We start from the raw sequence: 27647 nt of genomic DNA, 5'->3' as shown, positions 1-27647 counted from the left end.
GGATGGAGGGACGTTATGTTACCGTGGTGATTCCTGGACGTAAAGAATACCTGACGCTATGTGAAGTGGAGGTATATGGATCACCGCTGGACTAATGCCCAGGGAAACAACGCATAGGATGGATAACTTAAACCACTCTCAAAACACAGCAAATGTGTTGTTGTGCTGGATATGTAATGGGCAACACTTCCATTTTTTTTTATGGAATCTCTATTCTCTATTTATTTGCAATGTACCTCAGCGGGAGTACTTGAACTCTATACCACTGCACTTTGTTTTACTCAGCTCATTGTATTGTTGTGTTATATGTTGTCCCTCGTGGCACTAACAGGAGCAGCGCTCGAAAAATTGGTGTATGCAAATACAATTACAATAAAGGCCTTCAGGTACTGCTTGTTTGTGTTTGAACTGTATCCAAGTTCATGTCTGAGTTCGAACAGCTTCAAACAATCCATCTGGAATGTCAGCTGAAACTACCAGCACACAAAACTCAACCCCATAATTAAAAACAGCTGCAAAGAGATAATCCACTCTTTTAGGAGTCTAAGGAATTAAACTGCTCCAACTGCTTTCAGAGCAGTGGTGGCTCGTGGTTGTTAAAGTGGGGGAGGAAGCAAGGTGTGTGTGGCGGAGGTGGTGCGGGGGCGGGGTGGGGCAGACTAACTGGTAAAGACCAATTTACAGAGGTGGGTGAGTGTTCAACCCATACCCATTTAATGCCCAATAGTTTCAATATAAACCCAGATTAGTATACTGTTATCATAGTGACGTCCTCGAGACGTCACGTCTCCACTCTCGCTTTCCCCAAAGACAGTGTTCCTCTCCAATCTCAAGGAACACTATCTATCCTCTTATTTGTGAATGGTATAGACATTATGGATATTAAATGTAATAATAAACACATTATTTGAAAAAAGGAAGATTAGTCCCAGAGGGAAAGCTTTCTGGAATAGCATCTTTAATGACATTGACTGGCATAGAGCATGGCTTTTGCCATACACATTTTTTATTACTAATAAAATTAAGCAAGTGCACATTAAAATTTTACACAATATATATGTAACAAATTTGTATTTATCAAAATGTTTAGACATTGAAAATAAATGCTCCTTCTGCAATTGGGATTCTGAATCTTTAACTCATCTGTTCTACCACTGCTCATGCTCACTTACCTTTTGGACTCCGATTGAAAGATATATATATTGTGTAAAACTAAAATTAATGTTAAAATTGACTGTAAAAGTGTCATCACTTATTTTGTTCATAAGAATAACAATTTGGAATTCATAACTAATTTGATTATATTATTTGGCAAATTCCATATACACAAAAGCAGATATGCACAGGTGACTCCTAATTTTACTAGATTCTCACATGAATTTGCACAATATACTGACACACTGGATATGATAAACACAACCAAAAGTAATAGAACGATAAAAATGTACAGAGAACTCTTCAACGTGGAATAATATAATCCCTTTCCTTGTCGTAATGAAATGAAATTTATGAAATATATGAGATGTATAAAATGTATGAAATTTATGAAATGTATAACATTTATGAAATTTATGAAATGTATCTGTCCTGTGTTTTTTTTTATTTATTATTTATTTGTATTTTTTTCTATTATTATTATTTATTCATTTATCTGATATGACTTATCTGATCTTGTTTCATGACTGATATGATGAGCTCTTGTCTGTATGTTTTTATATACTGTATTGCAATAATAAATGCCAAAAAAAAAAAAAAAAAAAGACAGTGTTCCTTGGCCCTCTGCTTCCAAACTCTCCTCTGCAACTCGCGGCACTCCGCCGAGATCCTGTAACAAATAACAGCAAAGCCAGGGCGGGGGAACCTCCAACACTCTCTTCTCTCTCCCCATTTCTGAGGCTCCTGCTCGCTATGGCTAAATAAACCAGCTGAATTGAATTGACTGATTACATGAGTGCTGGCTAGTGCGGCACCCTATTGCTTCCCTCACCTATGCTTCCCTCACATACAGTTCCTACCACAACCTGCTCTTTACTCCAATGTACCCCTGTGACACCTGCTCCTATCCAGATATATTTAAGGCTCACTCTTTCCAGACATTTAAGATTGATTGTGTTTCTTCATTGCCTATGAAACGGCATATAACGTTACATACTCCTATTATCACGAGCTACAGGTATTACCATTCTAGACTTGTTAGATAAGGTGAGCTATCATGCTAAAATTGGCTAAAGTTTATTACATACAAAACAACACGTAAATGGCAACATAATTGTCTTCATTCAGCTCTTCAGTTGTTAAATGGGGTCAAGGTAAAATGGTCTTTACATTTGTCATGTTGTTTTATTGTAGTTTTGTAGATGGTCTCCTTGCTGTTTTGACACTAAGTTTCTTCTTGTAGTAAAATGAGTGAAACAAAGTATTTAATTAGCTTCATTATCAAAAACTAAGGGACATGAGGAGAAGGGGAGGGGAGAGAATCAGAAACATGGTAGATGAATTCATACACGTATCAGGATAAGGATGCATACATGTGGTAAATGTATACAATATATACAAACATAACATGATACATACATCTTATGTTACGTACATACATACAATTAACAGTAGCTAATATTGCCACTTCATAAGCCTTAGTATTATATGATATAGAAGGAGAGGGACAGGCTGCTCGGCATTGTGTATGGGTTTTTTGTTTATGTTTAGTTTTGATGAGTTAAGTTGAGTTATGGTTGGCTGACTTTTAGCAGGGCTCTCCAGTTTTGAAGACAGGCAAGAGTGACATGCCACGCCCCTGGCCCGCCCCCATTCCGCCCGCCCCGCCCCTGCCGTATGCCTACATACCACCCCCCCCCCCCCCCCCCCCCCCCATATTATTATTAGTGTTTTGTTGTTGGTAATAATAATTTCTTTTTTACCTGACATCTTTGAAAGACAGATGCAATGATTAATGCAATGATTAATGCATCCATGTCCAGGATATTCATAACATGCTATTATGCCTAATGAGCTCGCATTCACAACTGAAGAAGCCTCGGAATCTGAATAGAATGTTCACGCAAACACATTTACAAAAAATAATGCCCATAACATCATTGAATATTAAGGGCTGCCTAATATTCGTTCGAATTATAGGCTATATATATTTTTAATAGGCCTACTTGGATTTTTTTATAGCCTATTAATGAAGTTCGGAGTCAAATCTATAGTGAAAAGTCAGGCTGTAGCCTAAAACTGTGTTGGCTACAAACACTCATTAAAAACTGATGCTAATTATCTGGGAAATATTCTCTAAATGCAGTCAAGTTGTCATTGCTTGTGTCAAACCATTGTGAATTTGTTGTAACATTAAAACAGGAGACGACTTCCTCTTTGTAGAAGACTGATGCTCGGAGCTCCAGTGGTTTCCTCAGGTGAACGAAAACTTTCGGAAGATCAATCGCGCGCAATTCCAGGATGCTTTATTTTCATTTGTTGCTGGATTAAATCTTACCCAGATACAACAGATACAAAAGATACATTTTTTTTCTGATTGGCTATTGTGTAGCCCATTTCTTTTTTTTGATTGGCTGATAAGTGGCACCTCACGGCAGAACTCCAGGGGATTCGGGGACACGTGCTTGATTCCTCCATGGTGAGGGCAGCGCGGCCAGGTCATGTTTGCGTGCTGCGGCACATTAAATAGCCTAGAGTTTTTTTTCAGCGTGAGAAATACGATGTGTGGCGGGAGTGCGTGACTAAAGACCGAAATGAGTGACTGTCACGCTCAATGCGTGACACTTGAGAGCAAGGATTGCAAGGGTGGCAGGATGTTACTGTCAGGATCCTGCTCTGTCTTTGTTTTGTGATTCCTTGTTCCCGAGAAGTGCTTTGCCCTGTTTGTTTTACTTTGTCTTGTGCTTCTTGTGTTTGTTTTGTCATGCCATGTGTTTTCTGTCTTTATCATCTCTCGACCCACCACCCGCAGCACCCGCTGCCGACCCAGCACCCGTAGCACCAGCTACTGACCCCACAGCACCAGCTGCTGACCCTGCACAACACGCAAAACCCTTGGAGAACCATAAATTAAAACGAGTCCATCGACACAACTGCGTGGCCAGCCGCAGCCGCAGAACCATATATCGGTCTTAAGTTAAACCCAAGATGTAGTAGACAGTTGGATTCTCCTCTAAACTTGCTGACACTTGACAAAATGGCTCAAAAAAGTGAATTGGCTCACGTTAGTTAGCTAGCTAATGCCCAGTCCCTACTAAGCTTGGTGCCTCCTGCTTCTAACGTTTAAAATAACAATCGGTAGAAATATTAAACAAATTAGTGACAACATTCCGCCCGCCCCGCCCCTGCCGTATGCCTACATACCACCCCCCCCCATATTATTATTAGTGTTTTGTTGTTGGTAATAATAATTTCTTTTTTACCTGACATCTTTGAAAGACAGATGCAATGATTAATGCATCCATGGCCAGGATATTCATAACATGCTATTATGCCTAATGAGCTCGCATTCACAACTGAAGAAGCCTCGGAATCTGAATAGAATGTTCACGCAAACACATTTACAAAAAATAATGCCCATAACATCATTGAATATTAAGGGCTGCCTAATATTCGTTCGAATTATAGGCTATATATATTTTTAATAGGCCTACTTGGATTTTTTTATAGCCTATTAATGAAGTTCGGAGTCAAATCTATAGTGAAAAGGCAGGCTGTAGCCTAAAACTGTGTTGGCTACAAACACTCATTAAAAACTGATGCTAATTATCTGGGAAATATTCTCTAAATGCAGTCAAGTTGTCATTGCTTGTGTCAAACCATTGTGAATTTGTTGTAACATTAAAACAGGAGACGACTTACTCTTTGTAGAAGACTGATGCTCGGAGCTCCAGTGGTTTCCTCAGGTGAACGAAAACTTTCGGAAGATCAATCGCGCGCAATTCCAGGATGCTTTATTTTCATTGGTTGCTGGATTAAATCTTACCCAGATACAATAGATACAAAAGATACATTTTTTTTCTGATTGGCTATTGTGTAGCCCATTTCTTTTTTTTGATTGGCTGATAAGTGGCACCTCACGGCAGAACTCCAGGGGATTCGGGGACACGTGCTTGATTCCTCCATGGTGAGGGCAGCGCGGCCAGGTCATGTTTGCGTGCTGCGGCACATTAAATAGCCTAGAGTTTTTTTTCAGCGTGAGAAATACGATGTGTGGCGGGAGTGCGTGACTAAAGACCGAAATGAGTGACTGTCACGCTCAATGCGTGACACTTGAGAGCAAGGATTGCAAGGGTGGCAGGATGTTACTGTCAGGATCCTGCTCTGTCTTTGTTTTGTGATTCCTTGTTCCCGAGAAGTGCTTTGCCCTGTTTGTTTTACTTTGTCTTGTGCTTCTTGTGTTTGTTTTGTCATGCCATGTGTTTTCTGTCTTTATCATCTCTCGACCCACCACCCGCAGCACCCGCTGCCGACCCAGCACCCGTAGCACCAGCTACTGACCCCACAGCACCAGCTGCTGACCCTGCACAACACGCAAAACCCTTGGAGAACCATAAATTAAAACGAGTCCATCGACACAACTGCGTGGCCAGCCGCAGCCGCAGTAGCAGAACCATATATCGGCCTTAAGTTAAACCAAGATGTAGTAGACAGTTGGATTCTCCTCTAAACTTGCTGACACTTGACAAAATGGCTCAAAAAGTGAATTGGCTCACGTTAGTTAGCTAGCTAATGCCCAGTCCCTACTAAGCTTGGTGCCTCCTGCTTCTAACGTTTAAAATAACAATCGGTAGAAATATTAAACAAGTTAGTGACACACTGAATATGTTTTGTAGGGCTACGTGTTACAAGCTTGCCATCTACCACAAGCTTGCTTGTTAAAATTGACAAATCTCTCATGAACCAACACGTCAATAAATCCGCAAATAGTTGTAGTAGTGACAAACAAACTGAATATGTTCTGTCTGGCTACGTTATTGGTTATGGATGACAGATGTGGAAAAAGCCATGACTCCTGTATAAACACAAAAGCATGCAATGGCTGATCATCTTAAATACAATAGGCTATGGTAAGGATATATGCATCATCCTATTGCAAAAAGTGTGGAGCGATAAGACTATAATACTATAACAGAAACATTAACGTGAACGTGTCTTCAAACCACATGTGCACACATACTTTGTTTAATAGAACACACAAGAATACATCAACAGATTATTCTCATACCCACATCAAATGTATTGATTAATGAAAGTATTTTGAAGACAGAAAGAATGCACAATTATGTGATATGTGTGCCCCAATGTCCCAGCAGAGGTCATGCAGACTAATGTAATGTTATATAATGATAGACATGTCAATATATGTGTGTTCTTGTATAGTTTGTTCAACACAATTTTGTCATTATTTCCTGTGTGAGGTAAAATTATGAATTTGAGGAGGGCAAAGGGGGAGGTTTTAAGCCCAAATGATGTTGCAAAGAAAATTTGCGAAGTCCTGGAGGTACTGCTTGTTTGTATTTGAACTGTATCCAAGTTCATGTCTGAGTTCGAACAGCTTCAAACAATCCATCTGGAATGTCAGCTGAAACTACCAGCACACAAAACTCAACCCATAATTAAAAACAGCTGCAAAGAGACAATCCACTCTTTTAGGAGTCTAAGGAATTAAACTGCTCCAACTGCTTTCAGAGCAGTGGTGGCTCGTGGTTGTTAAAGTGGGGGAGGAAGCAAGGTGTGTGTGGCGGAGGTGGTGCGGGGCGGACTAACTGGTAAAGACCAATTTACAGAGGTGGGTGAGTGTTTAACCCATACCCATTTAATACCCACTAGTTTCAATATAAACCCAGATTAGTATACTGTTATCATAGTGAGTTATGGGGAACACCAGAGTAGGCCTACACATCAGCCTGTAGATATGCTCATTTCCCCTCTACCCCACTTTGGTGCCTGCTCCTATCCAGATATATTAAAGGCTCGCTCTTTCCAGACTGGTTGATAGTGTTTCTTCATTGCCTATGAAACGGCATATAACGTAGTTAAGGTGAGCTATCATGCTAAAATCGGCTAAAGTTTATTACATAAAAAACGTAAATGGCAACAGAAATGTCTTCATTCAGCCATTCAGTTGTTAAATGGGGTCAAGGTAACATGGTCTTTACATTTGTCATGTTGTTTTATTGTAGTTTTGTAGATGGTCTCCTTGCTGTTTTGACACTAAGTTTCTTCTTGTAGTAAAATGAGTGAAACAAAGTATTTAATTAGCTTCATTATCAAAAACTAAGGGACGTGAGGAGAAGGGGAGGGGAGAGAATCAGAAACATGGTAGATGAATTCATACACGTATCAGGATAAGGATGCATACATGTGGTAAATGTATACAATATATACAAACATAACATGATACATACATCTTATGTTACGTACATACATACAATTAACAGTAGCTAATATTGCCACTTCATAAGCCTTAGTATTATATGATATAGAAGGAGAGGGACAGGCTGCTCGGCATTGTGTATGGGTTTTTTGTTTATGTTTAGTTTTGATGAGTTAAGTTGAGTTATGGTTGGCTGACTTTTAGCAGGGCTCTCCAGTTTTGAAGACAGGCAAGAGTGACATGCCACGCCCCTGGCCCGCCCCCATTCCGCCCGCCCCGCCCCTGCCGTATGCCTACATACCACCCCCCCCATATTATTATTAGTGTTTTGTTGTTGGTAATAATAATTTCTTTTTTACCTGACATCTTTGAAAGACAGATGCAATGATTAATGCAATGATTAATGCATCCATGGCCAGGATATTCATAACATGCTATTATGCCTAATGAGCTCGCATTCACAACTGAAGAAGCCTCGGAATCTGAATAGAATGTTCACGCAAACACATTTACAAAAAATAATGCCCATAACATCATTGAATATTAAGGGCTGCCTAATATTCGTTCGAATTATAGGCTATATATATTTTTAATTGGCCTACTTGGATTTTTTTATAGCCTATTAATGAAGTTCGGAGTCAAATCTATAGTGAAAAGGCAGGCTGTAGCCTAAAACTGTGTTGGCTACAAACACTCATTAAAAACTGATGCTAATTATCTGGGAAATATTCTCTAAATGCAGTCAAGTTGTCATTGCTTGTGTCAAACCATTGTGAATTTGTTGTAACATTAAAACAGGAGACGACTTACTCTTTGTAGAAGACTGATGCTCGGAGCTCCAGTGGTTTCCTCAGGTGAACGAAAACTTTCGGAAGATCAATCGCGCGCAATTCCAGGATGCTTTATTTTCATTGGTTGCTGGATTAAATCTTACCCAGATACAACAGATACAAAAGATACATTTTTTTTCTGATTGGCTATTGTGTAGCCCATTTCTTTTTTTTGATTGGCTGATAAGTGGCACCTCACGGCAGAACTCCAGGGGATTCGGGGACACGTGCTTGATTCCTCCATGGTGAGGGCAGCGCGGCCAGGTCATGTTTGCGTGCTGCGGCACATTAAATAGCCTAGAGTTTTTTTTCAGCGTGAGAAATACGATGTGTGGCGGGAGTGCGTGACTAAAGACCGAAATGAGTGACTGTCACGCTCAATGCGTGACACTTGAGAGCAAGGATTGCAAGGGTGGCAGGATGTTACTGTCAGGATCCTGCTCTGTCTTTGTTTTGTGATTCCTTGTTCCCGAGAAGTGCTTTGCCCTGTTTGTTTTACTTTGTCTTGTGCTTCTTGTGTTTGTTTTGTCATGCCATGTGTTTTCTGTCTTTATCATCTCTCGACCCACCACCCGCAGCACCCGCTGCCGACCCAGCACCCGTAGCACCAGCTACTGACCCCACAGCACCAGCTGCTGACCCTGCACAACACGCAAAACCCTTGGAGAACCATAAATTAAAACGAGTCCATCGACACAACTGCGTGGCCAGCCGCAGCCGCAGAACCATATATCGGTCTTAAGTTAAACCCAAGATGTAGTAGACAGTTGGATTCTCCTCTAAACTTGCTGACACTTGACAAAATGGCTCAAAAAGTGAATTGGCTCACGTTAGTTAGCTAGCTAATGCCCAGTCCCTACTAAGCTTGGTGCCTCCTGCTTCTAACGTTTAAAATAACAATCGGTAGAAATATTAAACAAATTAGTGACAACATTCCGCCCGCCCCGCCCCTGCCGTATGCCTACATACCACCCCCCCCCCATATTATTATTAGTGTTTTGTTGTTGGTAATAATAATTTCTTTTTTACCTGACATCTTTGAAAGACAGATGCAATGATTAATGCATCCATGGCCAGGATATTCATAACATGCTATTATGCCTAATGAGCTCGCATTCACAACTGAAGAAGCCTCGGAATCTGAATAGAATGTTCACGCAAACACATTTACAAAAAATAATGCCCATAACATCATTGAATATTAAGGGCTGCCTAATATTCGTTCGAATTATAGGCTATATATATTTTTAATAGGCCTACTTGGATTTTTTTATAGCCTATTAATGAAGTTCGGAGTCAAATCTATAGTGAAAAGGCAGGCTGTAGCCTAAAACTGTGTTGGCTACAAACACTCATTAAAAACTGATGCTAATTATCTGGGAAATATTCTCTAAATGCAGTCAAGTTGTCATTGCTTGTGTCAAACCATTGTGAATTTGTTGTAACATTAAAACAGGAGACGACTTACTCTTTGTAGAAGACTGATGCTCGGAGCTCCAGTGGTTTCCTCAGGTGAACGAAAACTTTCGGAAGATCAATCGCGCGCAATTCCAGGATGCTTTATTTTCATTGGTTGCTGGATTAAATCTTACCCAGATACAATAGATACAAAAGATACATTTTTTTTCTGATTGGCTATTGTGTAGCCCATTTCTTTTTTTTGATTGGCTGATAAGTGGCACCTCACGGCAGAACTCCAGGGGATTCGGGGACACGTGCTTGATTCCTCCATGGTGAGGGCAGCGCGGCCAGGTCATGTTTGCGTGCTGCGGCACATTAAATAGCCTAGAGTTTTTTTTCAGCGTGAGAAATACGATGTGTGGCGGGAGTGCGTGACTAAAGACCGAAATGAGTGACTGTCACGCTCAATGCGTGACACTTGAGAGCAAGGATTGCAAGGGTGGCAGGATGTTACTGTCAGGATCCTGCTCTGTCTTTGTTTTGTGATTCCTTGTTCCCGAGAAGTGCTTTGCCCTGTTTGTTTTACTTTGTCTTGTGCTTCTTGTGTTTGTTTTGTCATGCCATGTGTTTTCTGTCTTTATCATCTCTCGACCCACCACCCGCAGCACCCGCTGCCGACCCAGCACCCGTAGCACCAGCTACTGACCCCACAGCACCAGCTGCTGACCCTGCACAACACGCAAAACCCTTGGAGAACCATAAATTAAAACGAGTCCATCGACACAACTGCGTGGCCAGCCGCAGCCGCAGTAGCAGAACCATATATCGGCCTTAAGTTAAACCCAAGATGTAGTAGACAGTTGGATTCTCCTCTAAACTTGCTGACACTTGACAAAATGGCTCAAAAAGTGAATTGGCTCACGTTAGTTAGCTAGCTAATGCCCAGTCCCTACTAAGCTTGGTGCCTCCTGCTTCTAACGTTTAAAATAACAATCGGTAGAAATATTAAACAAGTTAGTGACACACTGAATATGTTTTGTAGGGCTACGTGTTACAAGCTTGCCATCTACCACAAGCTTGCTTGTTAAAATTGACAAATCTCTCATGAACCAACACGTCAATAAATCCGCAAATAGTTGTAGTAGTGACAAACAAACTGAATATGCTCTGTCTGGCTACGTTATTGGTTATGGATGACAGATGTGGAAAAAGCCATGACTCCTGTATAAACACAAAAGCATGCAATGGCTGATCATCTTAAATACAATAGGCTATGGTAAGGATATATGCATCATCCTATTGCAAAAAGTGTGGAGCGATAAGACTATAATACTATAACAGAAACATTAACGTGAACGTGTCTTCAAACCACATGTGCACACATACTTTGTTTAATAGAACACACAAGAATACATCAACAGATTATTCTCATACCCACATCAAATGTATTGATTAATGAAAGTATTTTGAAGACAGAAAGAATGCACAATTATGTGATATGTGTGCCCCAATGTCCCAGCAGAGGTCATGCAGACTAATGTAATGTTATATAATGATAGACATGTCAATATATGTGTGTTCTTGTATAGTTTGTTCAACACAATTTTGTCATTATTTCCTGTGTGAGGTAAAATTATGAATTTGAGGAGGGCAAAGGGGGAGGTTTTAAGCCCAAATGATGTTGCAAAGAAAATTTGCGAAGTCCTGGAGGTACTGCTTGTTTGTATTTGAACTGTATCCAAGTTCATGTCTGAGTTCGAACAGCTTCAAACAATCCATCTGGAATGTCAGCTGAAACTACCAGCACACAAAACTCAACCCCATAATTAAAAACAGCTGCAAAGAGACAATCCACTCTTTTAGGAGTCTAAGGAATTAAACTGCTCCAACTGCTTTCAGAGCAGTGGTGGCTCGTGGTTGTTAAAGTGGGGGAGGAAGCAAGGTGTGTGTGGCGGAGGTGGTGCGGGGCGGACTAACTGGTAAAGACCAATTTACAGAGGTGGGTGAGTGTTTAACCCATACCCATTTAATACCCACTAGTTTCAATATAAACCCAGATTAGTATACTGTTATCATAGTGAGTTATGGGGAACACCAGAGTAGGCCTACACATCAGCCTGTAGATATGCTCATTTCCCCTCTACCCCACTTTGGTGCCTGCTCCTATCCAGATATATTAAAGGCTCGCTCTTTCCAGACTGGTTGATAGTGTTTCTTCATTGCCTATGAAACGGCATATAACGTAGTTAAGGTGAGCTATCATGCTAAAATCGGCTAAAGTTTATTACATAAAAAACGTAAATGGCAACAGAAATGTCTTCATTCAGCCATTCAGTTGTTAAATGGGGTCAAGGTAACATGGTCTTTACATTTGTCATGTTGTTTTATTGTAGTTTTGTAGATGGTCTCCTTGCTGTTTTGACACTAAGTTTCTTCTTGTAGTAAAATGAGTGAAACAAAGTATTTAATTAGCTTCATTATCAAAAACTAAGGGACGTGAGGAGAAGGGGAGGGGAGAGAATCAGAAACATGGTAGATGAATTCATACACGTATCAGGATAAGGATGCATACATGTGGTAAATGTATACAATATATACAAACATAACATGATACATACATCTTATGTTACGTACATACATACAATTAACAGTAGCTAAATTTGCCACTTCATAAGCCTTAGTATTATATGATATAGAAGGAGAGGGACAGGCTGCTCGGCATTGTGTATGGGTTTTTTGTTTATGTTTAGTTTTGATGAGTTAAGTTGAGTTATGGTTGGCTGACTTTTAGCAGGGCTCTCCAGTTTTGAAGACAGGCAAGAGTGACAGGCCACGCCCCGGGCCCGCCCCGCCCCTGCCGTATGCCTACATACCACCCCCCCCCCCCCATATTATTATTAGTGTTTTGTTGTTGGTAATAATAATTTCTTTTTTACCTGACATCTTTGAAAGACAGATGCAATGATTAATGCAATGATTAATGCATCCATGGCCAGGATATTCATAACATGCTATTATGCTTAATGAGCTCGCATTCACAACTGAAGAAGCCTCGGAATCTGAATAGAATGTTCACGCAAACACATTTACAAAAAATAATGCCCATAACATCATTGAATATTAAGGGCTGCCTAATATTCGTTCGAATTATAGGCTATATATATTTTTAATTGGCCTACTTGGATTTTTTTATAGCCTATTAATGAAGTTCGGAGTCAAATCTATAGTGAAGAAAATAATACGATGTGTGGCGGGAGTGCGTGACTAAAGACCGAAATGAGTGACTGTCACGCTCAATGCGTGACACTTGAGAGCAAGGATTGCAAGGGTGGCAGGATGTTACTGTCAGGATCCTGCTCTGTCTTTGTTTTGTGATTCCTTGTTCCCGAGAAGTGCTTTGCCCTGTTTGTTTTACTTTGTCTTGTGCTTCTTGTGTTTGTTTTGTCATGCCATGTGTTTTCTGTCTTTATCATCTCTCGACCCACCACCCGCAGCACCCGCTGCCGACCCAGCACCCGTAGCACCAGCTACTGACCCCACAGCACCAGCTGCTGACCCTGCACAACACGCAAAACCCTTGGAGAACCATAAATTAAAACGAGTCCATCGACACAACTGCGTGGCCAGCCGCAGCCGCAGTAGCAGAACCATATATCGGCCTTAAGTTAAACCCAAGATGTAGTAGACAGTTGGATTCTCCTCTAAACTTGCTGACACTTGACAAAATGGCTCAAAAAGTGAATTGGCTCACGTTAGTTAGCTAGCTAATGCCCAGTCCCTACTAAGCTTGGTGCCTCCTGCTTCTAACGTTTAAAATAACAATCGGTAGAAATATTAAACAAGTTAGTGACACACTGAATATGTTTTGTAGGGCTACGTGTTACAAGCTTGCCATCTACCACAAGCTTGCTTGTTAAAATTGACAAATCTCTCATGAACCAACACGTCAATAAATCCGCAAATAGTTGTAGTAGTGACAAACAAACTGAATATGCTCTGTCTGGCTACGTTATTGGTTATGGATGACAGATGTGGAAAAAGCCATGACTCCTGTATAAACACAAAAGCATGCAATGGCTGATCATCTTAAATACAATAGGCTATGGTAAGGATATATGCATCATCCTATTGCAAAAAGTGTGGAGCGATAAGACTATAATACTATAACAGAAACATTAACGTGAACGTGTCTTCAAACCACATGTGCACACATACTTTGTTTAATAGAACACACAAGAATACATCAACAGATTATTCTCATACCCACATCAAATGTATTGATTAATGAAAGTATTTTGAAGACAGAAAGAATGCACAATTATGTGATATGTGTGCCCCAATGTCCCAGCAGAGGTCATGCAGACTAATGTATTGTTATATAATGATAGACATGTCAATACATGTGTGTTCTTGTATAGGTTGTTCAACACAATTTTGTCATTATTTCCTGTGTGAGGTAAAATTATGAATTTGAGGAGGGCAAAGGGGGAGGTTTTAAGCCCAAATGATGTTGCAAAGAAAATTTGCGAAGTCCTGGAGGTACTGCTTGTTTGTGTTTGAACTGTATCCAAGTTCATGTCTGAGTTCGAACAGCTTCAAACAATCCATCTGGAATGTCAGCTGAAACTACCAGCACACAAAACTCAACCCCATAATTAAAAACAGCTGCAAAGAGACAATCCACTCTTTTAGGAGTCTAAGGAATTAAACTGCTCCAACTGCTTTCAGAGCAGTGGTGGCTCGTGGTTGTTAAAGTGGGGGAGGAAGCAAGGTGTGTGTGGCGGAGGTGGTGCGGGGCGGACTAACTGGTAAAGACCAATTTACAGAGGTGGGTGAGTGTTTAACCCATACCCATTTAATACCCACTAGTTTCAATATAAACCCAGATTAGTATACTGTTATCATAGTGAGTTATGGGGAACACCAGAGTAGGCCTACACATCAGCCTGTAGATATGCTCATTTCCCCTCTACCCCACTTTGGTGCCTGCTCCTATCCAGATATATTAAAGGCTCGCTCTTTCCAGACTGGTTGATAGTGTTTCTTCATTGCCTATGAAACGGCATATAACGTAGTTAAGGTGAGCTATCATGCTAAAATCGGCTAAAGTTTATTACATAAAAAACGTAAATGGCAACAGAAATGTCTTCATTCAGCCATTCAGTTGTTAAATGGGGTCAAGGTAACATGGTCTTTACATTTGTCATGTTGTTTTATTGTAGTTTTGTAGATGGTCTCCTTGCTGTTTTGACACTAAGTTTCTTCTTGTAGTAAAATGAGTGAAACAAAGTATTTAATTAGCTTCATTATCAAAAACTAAGGGACGTGAGGAGAAGGGGAGGGGAGAGAATCAGAAACATGGTAGATGAATTCATACACGTATCAGGATAAGGATGCATACATGTGGTAAATGTATACAATATATACAAACATAACATGATACATACATCTTATGTTACGTACATACATACAATTAACAGTAGCTAAATTTGCCACTTCATAAGCCTTAGTATTATATGATATAGAAGGAGAGGGACAGGCTGCTCGGCATTGTGTATGGGTTTTTTGTTTATGTTTAGTTTTGATGAGTTAAGTTGAGTTATGGTTGGCTGACTTTTAGCAGGGCTCTCCAGTTTTGAAGACAGGCAAGAGTGACATGCCACGCCCCTGGCCCGCCCGCCCCGCCCCTGCCGTATGCCTACATACCCCCCCCCCCCCCCCCCCATATTATTATTAGTGTTTTGTTGTTGGTAATAATAATTTCTTTTTTACCTGACATCTTTGAAAGACAGATGCAATGATTAATGCAATGATTAATGCATCCATGGCCAGGATATTCATAACATGCTATTATGCTTAATGAGCTCGCATTCACAACTGAAGAAGCCTCGGAATCTGAATAGAATGTTCACGCAAACACATTTACAAAAAATAATGCCCATAACATCATTGAATATTAAGGGCTGCCTAATATTCGTTCGAATTATAGGCTATATATATTTTTAATTGGCCTACTTGGATTTTTTTTATAGCCTATTAATGAAGTTCGGAGTCAAATCTATAGTGAAAAGGCAGGCTGTAGCCTAAAACTGTGTTGGCTACAAACACTCATTAAAAACTGATGCTAATTATCTGGGAAATATTCTCTAAATGCAGTCAAGTTGTCATTGCTTGTGTCAAACCATTGTGAATTTGTTGTAACATTAAAACAGGAGACGACTTACTCTTTGTAGAAGACTGATGCTCGGAGCTCCAGTGGTTTCCTCAGGTGAATGAAAACTTTCGGAAGATCAATCGCGCGCAATTCCAGGATGCTTTATTTTCATTGGTTGCTGGATTAAATCTTACCCAGATACAACAGATACAAAAGATACATTTTTTTCTGATTGGCTATTGTGTAGCCCATTTCTTTTTTTTGATTGGCTGATAAGTGGCACCTCACGGCAGAACTCCAGGGGATTCGGGGACACGTGCTTGATTCCTCCATGGTGAGGGCAGCGCGGCCAGGTCATGTTTGCGTGCTGCGGCACATTAAATAGCCTAGAGTTTTTTTTCAGCGTGAGAAATACGATGTGTGGCGGGAGTGCGTGACTAAAGACCGAAATGAGTGACTGTCACGCTCAATGCGTGACACTTGAGAGCAAGGATTGCAAGGGTGGCAGGATGTTACTGTCAGGATCCTGCTCTGTCTTTGTTTTGTGATTCCTTGTTCCCGAGAAGTGCTTTGCCCTGTTTGTTTTACTTTGTCTTGTGCTTCTTGTGTTTGTTTTGTCATGCCATGTGTTTTCTGTCTTTATCATCTCTCGACCCACCACCCGCAGCACCCGCTGCCGACCCAGCACCCGTAGCACCAGCTACTGACCCCACAGCACCAGCTGCTGACCCTGCACAACACGCAAAACCCTTGGAGAACCATAAATTAAAACGAGTCCATCGACACAACTGCGTGGCCAGCCGCAGCCGCAGTAGCAGAACCATATATCGGCCTTAAGTTAAACCCAAGATGTAGTAGACAGTTGGATTCTCCTCTAAACTTGCTGACACTTGACAAAATGGCTCAAAAAGTGAATTGGCTCACGTTAGTTAGCTAGCTAATGCCCATTCCCTACTAAGCTTGGTGCCTCCTGCTTCTAACGTTTAAAATAACAATCGGTAGAAATATTAAACAAGTTAGTGACACACTGAATATGTTTTGTAGGGCTACGTGTTACAAGCTTGCCATCTACCACAAGCTTGCTTGTTAAAATTGACAAATCTCTCATGAACCAACACGTCAATAAATCCGCAAATAGTTGTAGTAGTGACAAACAAACTGAATATGCTCTGTCTGGCTACGTTATTGGCTATGGATGACAGATGTGGAAAAAGCCATGACTCCTGTATAAACACAAAAGCATGCAATGGCTGATCATCTTAAATACAATAGGCTATGGTAAGGATATATGCATCATCCTATTGCAAAAAGTGTGGAGCGATAAGACTATAATACTATAACAGAAACATTAACGTGAACGTGTCTTCAAACCACATGTGCACACATACTTTGTTTAATAGAACACACAAGAATACATCAACAGATTATTCTCATACCCACATCAAATGTATTGATTAATGAAAGTATTTTGAAGACAGAAAGAATGCACAATTATGTGATATGTGTGCCCCAATGTCCCAGCAGAGGTCATGCAGACTAATGTAATGTTATATAATGATAGACATGTCAATATATGTGTGTTCTTGTATAGTTTGTTCAACACAATTTTGTCATTATTTCCTGTGTGAGGTAAAATTATGAATTTGAGGAGGGCAAAGGGGGAGGTTTTAAGCCCAAATGATGTTGCAAAGAAAATTTGCGAAGTCCTGGAGGTACTGCTTGTTTGTGTTTGAACTGTATCCAAGTTCATGTCTGAGTTCGAACAGCTTCAAACAATCCATCTGGAATGTCAGCTGAAACTACCAGCACACAAAACTCAACCCCATAATTAAAAACAGCTGCAAAGAGACAATCCACTCTTTTAGGAATCTAAGGAATTAAACTGCTCCAACTGCTTTCAGAGCAGTGGTGGCTCGTGGTTGTTAAAGTGGGGGAGGAAGCAAGGTGTGTGTGGCGGAGGTGGTGCGGGGCGGACTAACTGGTAAAGACCAATTTACAGAGGTGGGTGAGTGTTTAACCCATACCCATTTAATACCCACTAGTTTCAATATAAACCCAGATTAGTATACTGTTATCATAGTGAGTTATGGGGAACACCAGAGTAGGCCTACACATCAGCCTGTAGATATGCTCATTTCCCCTCTACCCCACTTTGGTGCCTGCTCCTATCCAGATATATTAAAGGCTCGCTCTTTCCAGACTGGTTGATAGTGTTTCTTCATTGCCTATGAAACGGCATATAACGTAGTTAAGGTGAGCTATCATGCTAAAATCGGCTAAAGTTTATTACATAAAAAACGTAAATGGCAACAGAAATGTCTTCATTCAGCCATTCAGTTGTTAAATGGGGTCAAGGTAACATGGTCTTTACATTTGTCATGTTGTTTTATTGTAGTTTTGTAGATGGTCTCCTTGCTGTTTTGACACTAAGTTTCTTCTTGTAGTAAAATGAGTGAAACAAAGTATTTAATTAGCTTCATTATCAAAAACTAAGGGACGTGAGGAGAAGGGGAGGGGAGAGAATCAGAAACATGGTAGATGAATTCATACACGTATCAGGATAAGGATGCATACATGTGGTAAATGTATACAATATATACAAACATAACATGATACATACATCTTATGTTACGTACATACATACAATTAACAGTAGCTAAATTTGCCACTTCATAAGCCTTAGTATTATATGATATAGAAGGAGAGGGACAGGCTGCTCGGCATTGTGTATGGGTTTTTTGTTTATGTTTAGTTTTGATGAGTTAAGTTGAGTTATGGTTGGCTGACTTTTAGCAGGGCTCTCCAGTTTTGAAGACAGGCAAGAGTGACATGCCACCCCCCCGGCCCCCCCCCCCCCCCCCTGCCGTATGCCTACATACCCCCCCCCCCCCCCCCCCCATATTATTATTAGTGTTTTGTTGTTGGTAATAATAATTTCTTTTTTACCTGACATCTTTGAAAGACAGATGCAATGATTAATGCAATGATTAATGCATCCATGGCCAGGATATTCATAACATGCTATTATGCTTAATGAGCTCGCATTCACAACTGAAGAAGCCTCGGAATCTGAATAGAATGTTCACGCAAACACATTTACAAAAAATAATGCCCATAACATCATTGAATATTAAGGGCTGCCTAATATTCGTTCGAATTATAGGCTATATATATTTTTAATTGGCCTACTTGGATTTTTTTTATAGCCTATTAATGAAGTTCGGAGTCAAATCTATAGTGAAAAGGCAGGCTGTAGCCTAAAACTGTGTTGGCTACAAACACTCATTAAAAACTGATGCTAATTATCTGGGAAATATTCTCTAAATGCAGTCAAGTTGTCATTGCTTGTGTCAAACCATTGTGAATTTGTTGTAACATTAAAACAGGAGACGACTTACTCTTTGTAGAAGACTGATGCTCGGAGCTCCAGTGGTTTCCTCAGGTGAATGAAAACTTTCGGAAGATCAATCGCGCGCAATTCCAGGATGCTTTATTTTCATTGGTTGCTGGATTAAATCTTACCCAGATACAACAGATACAAAAGATACATTTTTTTTCTGATTGGCTATTGTGTAGCCCATTTCTTTTTTTTGATTGGCTGATAAGTGGCACCTCACGGCAGAACTCCAGGGGATTCGGGGACACGTGCTTGATTCCTCCATGGTGAGGGCAGCGCGGCCAGGTCATGTTTGCGTGCTGCGGCACATTAAATAGCCTAGAGTTTTTTTTCAGCGTGAGAAATACGATGTGTGGCGGGAGTGCGTGACTAAAGACCGAAATGAGTGACTGTCACGCTCAATGCGTGACACTTGAGAGCAAGGATTGCAAGGGTGGCAGGATGTTACTGTCAGGATCCTGCTCTGTCTTTGTTTTGTGATTCCTTGTTCCCGAGAAGTGCTTTGCCCTGTTTGTTTTACTTTGTCTTGTGCTTCTTGTGTTTGTTTTGTCATGCCATGTGTTTTCTGTCTTTATCATCTCTCGACCCACCACCCGCAGCACCCGCTGCCGACCCAGCACCCGTAGCACCAGCTACTGACCCCACAGCACCAGCTGCTGACCCTGCACAACACGCAAAACCCTTGGAGAACCATAAATTAAAACGAGTCCATCGACACAACTGCGTGGCCAGCCGCAGCCGCAGTAGCAGAACCATATATCGGCCTTAAGTTAAACCCAAGATGTAGTAGACAGTTGGATTCTCCTCTAAACTTGCTGACACTTGACAAAATGGCTCAAAAAGTGAATTGGCTCACGTTAGTTAGCTAGCTAATGCCCATTCCCTACTAAGCTTGGTGCCTCCTGCTTCTAACGTTTAAAATAACAATCGGTAGAAATATTAAACAAGTTAGTGACACACTGAATATGTTTTGTAGGGCTACGTGTTACAAGCTTGCCATCTACCACAAGCTTGCTTGTTAAAATTGACAAATCTCTCATGAACCAACACGTCAATAAATCCGCAAATAGTTGTAGTAGTGACAAACAAACTGAATATGCTCTGTCTGGCTACGTTATTGGCTATGGATGACAGATGTGGAAAAAGCCATGACTCCTGTATAAACACAAAAGCATGCAATGGCTGATCATCTTAAATACAATAGGCTATGGTAAGGATATATGCATCATCCTATTGCAAAAAGTGTGGAGCGATAAGACTATAATACTATAACAGAAACATTAACGTGAACGTGTCTTCAAACCACATGTGCACACATACTTTGTTTAATAGAACACACAAGAATACATCAACAGATTATTCTCATACCCACATCAAATGTATTGATTAATGAAAGTATTTTGAAGACAGAAAGAATGCACAATTATGTGATATGTGTGCCCCAATGTCCCAGCAGAGGTCATGCAGACTAATGTAATGTTATATAATGATAGACATGTCAATATATGTGTGTTCTTGTATAGTTTGTTCAACACAATTTTGTCATTATTTCCTGTGTGAGGTAAAATTATGAATTTGAGGAGGGCAAAGGGGGAGGTTTTAAGCCCAAATGATGTTGCAAAGAAAATTTGCGAAGTCCTGGAGGTACTGCTTGTTTGTGTTTGAACTGTATCCAAGTTCATGTCTGAGTTCGAACAGCTTCAAACAATCCATCTGGAATGTCAGCTGAAACTACCAGCACACAAAACTCAACCCCATAATTAAAAACAGCTGCAAAGAGACAATCCACTCTTTTAGGAATCTAAGGAATTAAACTGCTCCAACTGCTTTCAGAGCAGTGGTGGCTCGTGGTTGTTAAAGTGGGGGAGGAAGCAAGGTGTGTGTGGCGGAGGTGGTGCGGGGCGGACTAACTGGTAAAGACCAATTTACAGAGGTGGGTGAGTGTTTAACCCATACCCATTTAATACCCACTAGTTTCAATATAAACCCAGATTAGTATACTGTTATCATAGTGAGTTATGGGGAACACCAGAGTAGGCCTACACATCAGCCTGTAGATATGCTCATTTCCCCTCTACCCCACTTTGGTGCCTGCTCCTATCCAGATATATTAAAGGCTCGCTCTTTCCAGACTGGTTGATAGTGTTTCTTCATTGCCTATGAAACGGCATATAACGTAGTTAAGGTGAGCTATCATGCTAAAATCGGCTAAAGTTTATTACATAAAAAACGTAAATGGCAACAGAAATGTCTTCATTCAGCCATTCAGTTGTTAAATGGGGTCAAGGTAACATGGTCTTTACATTTGTCATGGTGTTTCATTAGTCTTGTAGATTGTCTCCTTGCTGTTTTGGCACTAACTTTCTCCTTGTAGTCAAATGAGTGAAACAAAGTATTTAATTAGCTTTATTATCAAAAACTAAGGGAAGTGAGGAGAAGGGGAGGGGAGAGAATCAGAAACATGCTAGATTAATTCATACACGTATCAGGATAAGGATGCATACATGTGGTAAATGTATACAATACATCAGGGGCGGCTTGTCCATAAGGGCGATTGGGGCGACGCACTGCCTAAAAAAAAAAAAAAAAACTCCTGATGTATAAACGCAATATCCTTGTAAGTCGCGTAAATGACATGTAAATTTAAATATAATAATTATTTTTTCTGTCGGATTCTACCACTAGACCGTCTGATCTGCCTCTGTATGTCATTGTCGAATCAGGTAACAGTCGTTCAGTCAGCCTAAAGTCGTGCTTCAAATGGCCCTGCCCCTTCTGGGGCGATTTGGGGCGAAATGAAAATCGCCCCAGACCTCTCCCATTGACTCCCATGTTAAATCCATTTTTTTTCATAAAACAGAGCTCTCAATGCATTCTCTATGGCTTCCGGGAGGGCTCGCCCCTCCATGTCGTGTCATAAGTAGTGGACGTAAAAGCCTATACGAACGTCATACAGCTTCGACGGAGGCATATTCTGTCAAGATGGCTGCCCTGTTCAGTGCAATAACTCGATTCGCTCTTTGACAGAAACTCCTTTTTAGTCGGCGTACTAATGAAGATAAATTGACAACAAAACAATTAGGACTTCCTAGACCAAATGTGTCCATTCAACATGTTTCTACAAAGGGAGGGAAATCCTACATCCAAGAATTGGAACGAAAGAAAATCACGGTCGTGAAGTGGCTAACGCGGTCTGTATTTCATATACCACTGTCACTTTTCATAGGTTTCACAGTGTGTTTCACAGTTCGCTTCTTGCACTAACACTGAAAAAAAAATTATGTGATGACTTATTTTGCTTTTGTAAGCCAATACTTTCAAGATCAGTCAATAAATATTGTTGGTTTTGACTTATGTTACCCCTTCTTTATGATGTTACTGGACATATCATGTGTCCTGTTAAGCTATGTTACATCATACAACATTTGAGACACGTGGATAATGAAAAAGTGGGATATTTTAATGTGGAGCCACATCATGATTGCTTATGAAGGCTCCTGGATGCAACTTTCTTCCACAGCTTTCCACCTGTAACTTGCTACTCTAGCTATGTAGCAAGAGGGTTGTGTGCTGTTGTGTGCTGCCAATAGTGGACAAAAAGGTATTGCTGTATGAGTTAATCAGCTAACTTAATGTACCTACTGAATGGGTCGCCTTAATCATTATCAAAAAAATTGCCCCCCCTGAGAATTTTTTCACTGCAATACATACAAACACAACATGGTAAATACACTTAACAGTAGCTAATATTGCCACCTCATAAGCCTTAGTATTATATAGGAGGAGAGGGACAGGCTGCTCGGCATTGTGTATGTGTTTTTTGTTTATGTTTAGTCTTGATAAGTTAAGTTGAGTTATGGTTGGCTGACTTTTAGTTATACAAGGATTGCAAGGGTGGCAGGATGTAACTGTCAGGATCCTGCTCTGTCTTTGTTTTGTGAATCCTTGTTCCCGAGAAGTGCTTTGCCCTGTTTGTTTTACTTCGTCTTGTGCTTCTTGTGTTTGTTTTGTCATGCCATGTGTTTTCTGTCTTTATCATCTCTCGACCCACCACCCGCAGCACCCGCTGCCGACCCAGCACCCGTAGCACCAGCTACTGACCCCACAGCACCAGCTGGTGACCCTGCACAACACGCAAAACCCTTGGAGAACCATAAATTAAAACGAGTTATACAATCAAATAAAATCAAACTTTATTTGTACGCCACATTTCATACACGGAGGCAGGGATGGATTAACGAACGGATTAACGAACCGGGCCCAGGCCCAGGGGCCCATGAGCTCAGGGGGCCCCTAAGCCAGAGCCTCTGCGTGAAGTCGCTGTTATGTATCTCTTATTTGTGGTTGAAAAAGGTGTATTTTACAAACACTTGTAAAAACACACAGATAAATAAACAGGCAATGACCTACTAACCACACTGGCACCGTAAAGCAGGGGTTCTCAAACTTTATGGGGCCAGGGACCCCTCAAAGGGCAGAAACATTTCCGAGGACTCATAATCGCATCCCAAATTAAACCATATAGGCTTGTAGCTATTTGTAATTGTATATGCTTTTGGACTCTTTTACTCTAAAATCATATAGTAGTAATATCACAAGAGTTTTAGATAGTCATTGCATTACATTTGACATTACTTGACAGTATGTAGAATAGATTTTTAAATTATCTTTTTGTAAAATGTGCTGAGAAGCTAAATAATGTTAATAATAAAACATTTGATCAAAGCAGATTGTAGGGTTTTCCGATAAAACTCAGATTGTAGGGTTTTCCAATGGAGATGTTTCTGAAGATTTATTTTTAACAAAGACATTGACAAACACGAAATAACAACCTAATGTTATCTAAAACTTGTATCCCTGACTGACATTCCGTACAAATCTCTGTACAAAAAATATGATTAACTTTTTTCAGTGGTGGTGTGTGTGTGTGTGTGATCAATGAGAAGGGTGTGCCTTTCACTCAGCACATAGTTTGTCCTATCTCGGTGCGATGGACTTTCACTTTCACTACAGTCACTGGCAGGTTGTTTGCGTTGAGATATTCAGTGAGTTGAGGGAACATGTCTGTCACTCCATCTAACAGTCGACGTGTCCATAGTTCAGCCTTTTTCGTGAACGTAGTGATTTTGTCACTAACTTCGAGGATGGATGGGTAGCGTCATTGGACAGAGAGGTTGAGGCTATTGAGAACTCTGAATACGTCCACCAGATATGCCTGTCGGCAGGGAAAACGTATTTCCTAAAGAATCTGTATTGAAACCGGAAGTCGTCACTTTACTCCGTTTCATTAGGACCTTTACTTTTTATTTGAGAAGTTCTGTTGATCGCCTGACATTCAAACGATCGGTTTTCTTTAAATTATTATTATTTTTGTGAAGTTATACAGCTTATGTGAATAAAGCTATCTACACGACTTTATATATGTTTTATATGTCTACATTGACTCGGTTAGTTCTGGTACACGAATGTTGTAGGTCTTAACTGAAGCTCTCCATTGTTAGGTTGCTGCTAACGCTTAGACCAACAATCCATTGGAACACATAGTAGCTAGCTAGCCTCGCTGCTAATAAGTATAACGTTAGCATGCTGATATGAATTGACCCATTATAGTCAGGTGGCTTAATGCTCAATTGACTTGTTAATCGAACTTTTACGAAGTCATACAACTAAACACACAAGTGACTTGTTAACCGAACTTTTACGAAGCTATATGACCAAACACAAAGCTAGCACTGTTAATTCCGGTATAGCTGGCTAGGGCAATTAGCTCGCCTAAGATACTGTAATTTAAGCTAACCAATTACCTAATTTCCCCCAAAACCCATCGATTGTGTGTGTTTGTGATGTGTAACATATATCATTTATCAGTCATTCAAGTTATTTACGTTTATTTACCGCTTGCGATTGTACCGAAACGAGTGTAATTCAATTGCTAGCTAGCTAGCTAGGTAAATTAGCTCACATAAGATACTGCTTGAGCTAACCAGCCCAATCACTCAATAGCGAGCTAGGTGAATTAGCCTGCCTAAGATACTGTAATTCAAGCTAACCAATTACCTCATTCCCCCCAAAACCCATCGATTACGTGTGTTTGTGATGCGTAACATATATCCTTAATCAGTCATTCAAGTTATTAACGTTTATTTACCGCTAGCGATTACAAGTGCAATTCAATCGCTATTAATGTTAACGTAGGGTGACCAGATTTCCCAGACCTAAAACCGGGACACTTTGCGCGCGACCGTAATGCTCGTGCACGCACACGCTTTTTATCCTGAACATGTGCCCAGCCCAGGTCAGACATAGACATCGATTTTGCCAACAGCACACGTAGGCCTACTGTTCACAACATAATGGGGTATCTCAGTTATTATTCATGCATTTTCTATGTAGCCTACATATCTAAGAAAAAATATTAAAAGACATTGAGTGAGTTTTGTGTGGGACCAACTTTATTTTTCAGAATTAAAGCATTCTTTTGGAAAATGTACCCACTGAACTTGTGAAAAAGTTTGTGAAAAGGTATTTTTCATTGCATGGCAATAAACAAACTATTTTGAACTGCTGCCACAGGCTTGAACTAAAGTTATGGTGACACTTTACAGTAAGGGTACATGAATTATGAATTATTATTGTGCTTTACTTCATTCCTTTATATCTTATGAATCATCAGGATTTGACATGAGTTCATAGCCTCTCATTCATGACCTCATGCATGAACACCACATCAACTAAAGCATTAGGTGGGTACATTATTAGGCACAAGTTGTGTTCAAATCAGAATTTGCGCAGTGATGACCACATTGTTTTGCATAAAAATAAATAATCATGATCATACTTATTAAATCACAATTCATAATGATGTGCCGTACCTAATGCTTTAGTTGTGTTGTTCATTTATGAGGTCACGAATGACAAATGAACACGTCAATTCCTGATGATTCATGGGATATTAAGGAATGCAGTAATACATAAATCATTAATGACATAATGCATAATATTACATATACTACATCAATGAATTCATGCGTGAATTCATGATAATTGTATCCTGTACCCTTAGCGTGAAGTGTTACCAGTGTTATTCCAACAACACACACACCCTATTGGAAACATTCATTCCGTATATTTGTTAGAGGAGTGAATTTGCTGAAGTATCATTTTATTGGCTAACGTCCCCTCCTCAGCAGCCCGCTTGAGCTCACCACTTCCAGCGCTAACATTGCTAAAATAGGTGGCTATGCTGCTAGCCCCTGCCTCTACCCACCTGGGGTTATGTTTGGCTGTTTTCACATGATCTTTCACATCTGCGCTACCACCATGGCTTACAGAAAATGAGGTTTTGCAGTGTGTGCAGAACGCTGCATAATCATCGCCCTGGACTAGCTATGGATATAGCCTGACCATTAAAACTAGACAGATAGAAGAGGCTTTTGCAACAATGTTTACAAATATACATTGTAACGCTGGCTGCACAGATTATGCAGACACAGACCACTACGATTGACTGACACACACACACACATTGTTCAAATCAACTGCTGGACGCTTTATTAGTCCTTCTACATGGGTTTAGTTAATGATCGGGCTCTAATAAGTAGGGATGGGTATTGTTTGGGTTTTTTCCAATACCGGTGCTAAACCCGATACTTTTAAAACGATACCGGTGCCTGAACTGATACTTTTTTTTTTTTTTTAAGCACAAAGCGACGATTGACGACATTAAAGAAAGGCTTTTTTTATTCCCAAGGCAATTTTTTTTCTTCAAATTGAACAATATATTAACTGTTTAAAGTATATTATAAATAAAAAACATACAAAACACTTGGCTTCAAACTACAGCTTCAAACTTTTTAACTTCAAACTATGAACATTATATTAACTGTAAACAACAGTTTATAGTATACTTAAATAAATATAAATAAATACAAAAAACAGCTTCAAACTTCTTTTGCAAAAATAAGAGCATATTTGCCTTTGGAGTCAAAAATGTATTATTTTGTTTGCATTTATTTCATGAAATTTCACCATTTTATGAGTTGTTTACCTATCTTTTCTATCTTGTTTATAGTTAATCTTGTTACTTGAACACACTGAGTACGAGAAAATGTGTACTGCCCCTTTAAGAGACTACCGTAGGTTAGCTGTCATCTCCGTTTATTTTTCAGTCTTCGGTTGCTGATCTGCCTTTGACTCTTGCCTTCTCTCCCCTCTTTTCACGCAATTGTTTTTTTGCATTTGCTGCACGTCGCGATGTTTGAATCTTTTTGTGCGAAATACAGCCACACTTTTGACCGTTTACCTTTCGGTATTTTCTCTGTTAAAAGGTTGATGGCTAGTTCTGTTTGTGCTTGCTCTGTGAAATGCTGCCTGCTCTTTACCGTCATAAGACTGTTGCTATGAAAACACCAATGAGCGTGAGCGACACAGGACAAAGTTTACATTGGGAGCTGGGGCAGTTTTACATGTGCCCCACGGAATCTGCCTAGC

The 27647-nt window shown here is 40.2% G+C and overlaps 1 protein-coding gene across 1 annotated transcript in view; it reads left to right on the top strand.

The window, feature by feature from the left end:
• The first annotated feature begins 2 nt into the window (after positions 1-2).
• Positions 3-27647, top strand: part of LOC122130414 (fucolectin-like) — a 66713-nt gene continuing 39068 nt past the window's right edge. The window contains exon 1 of the mRNA XM_042705150.1: positions 3-79. Coding sequence (XP_042561084.1) covers positions 3-79 — 77 coding nt within the window. The remainder of the gene's footprint in view (positions 80-27647) is intronic.

The sequence above is a fragment of the Clupea harengus genome, unplaced genomic scaffold, assembly GCF_900700415.2.
Source record: "Clupea harengus unplaced genomic scaffold, Ch_v2.0.2, whole genome shotgun sequence".
Lineage (NCBI taxonomy): Eukaryota > Metazoa > Chordata > Actinopteri > Clupeiformes > Clupeidae > Clupea > Clupea harengus.
This window is presented reverse-complemented; position numbering and strand designations above follow the sequence as displayed.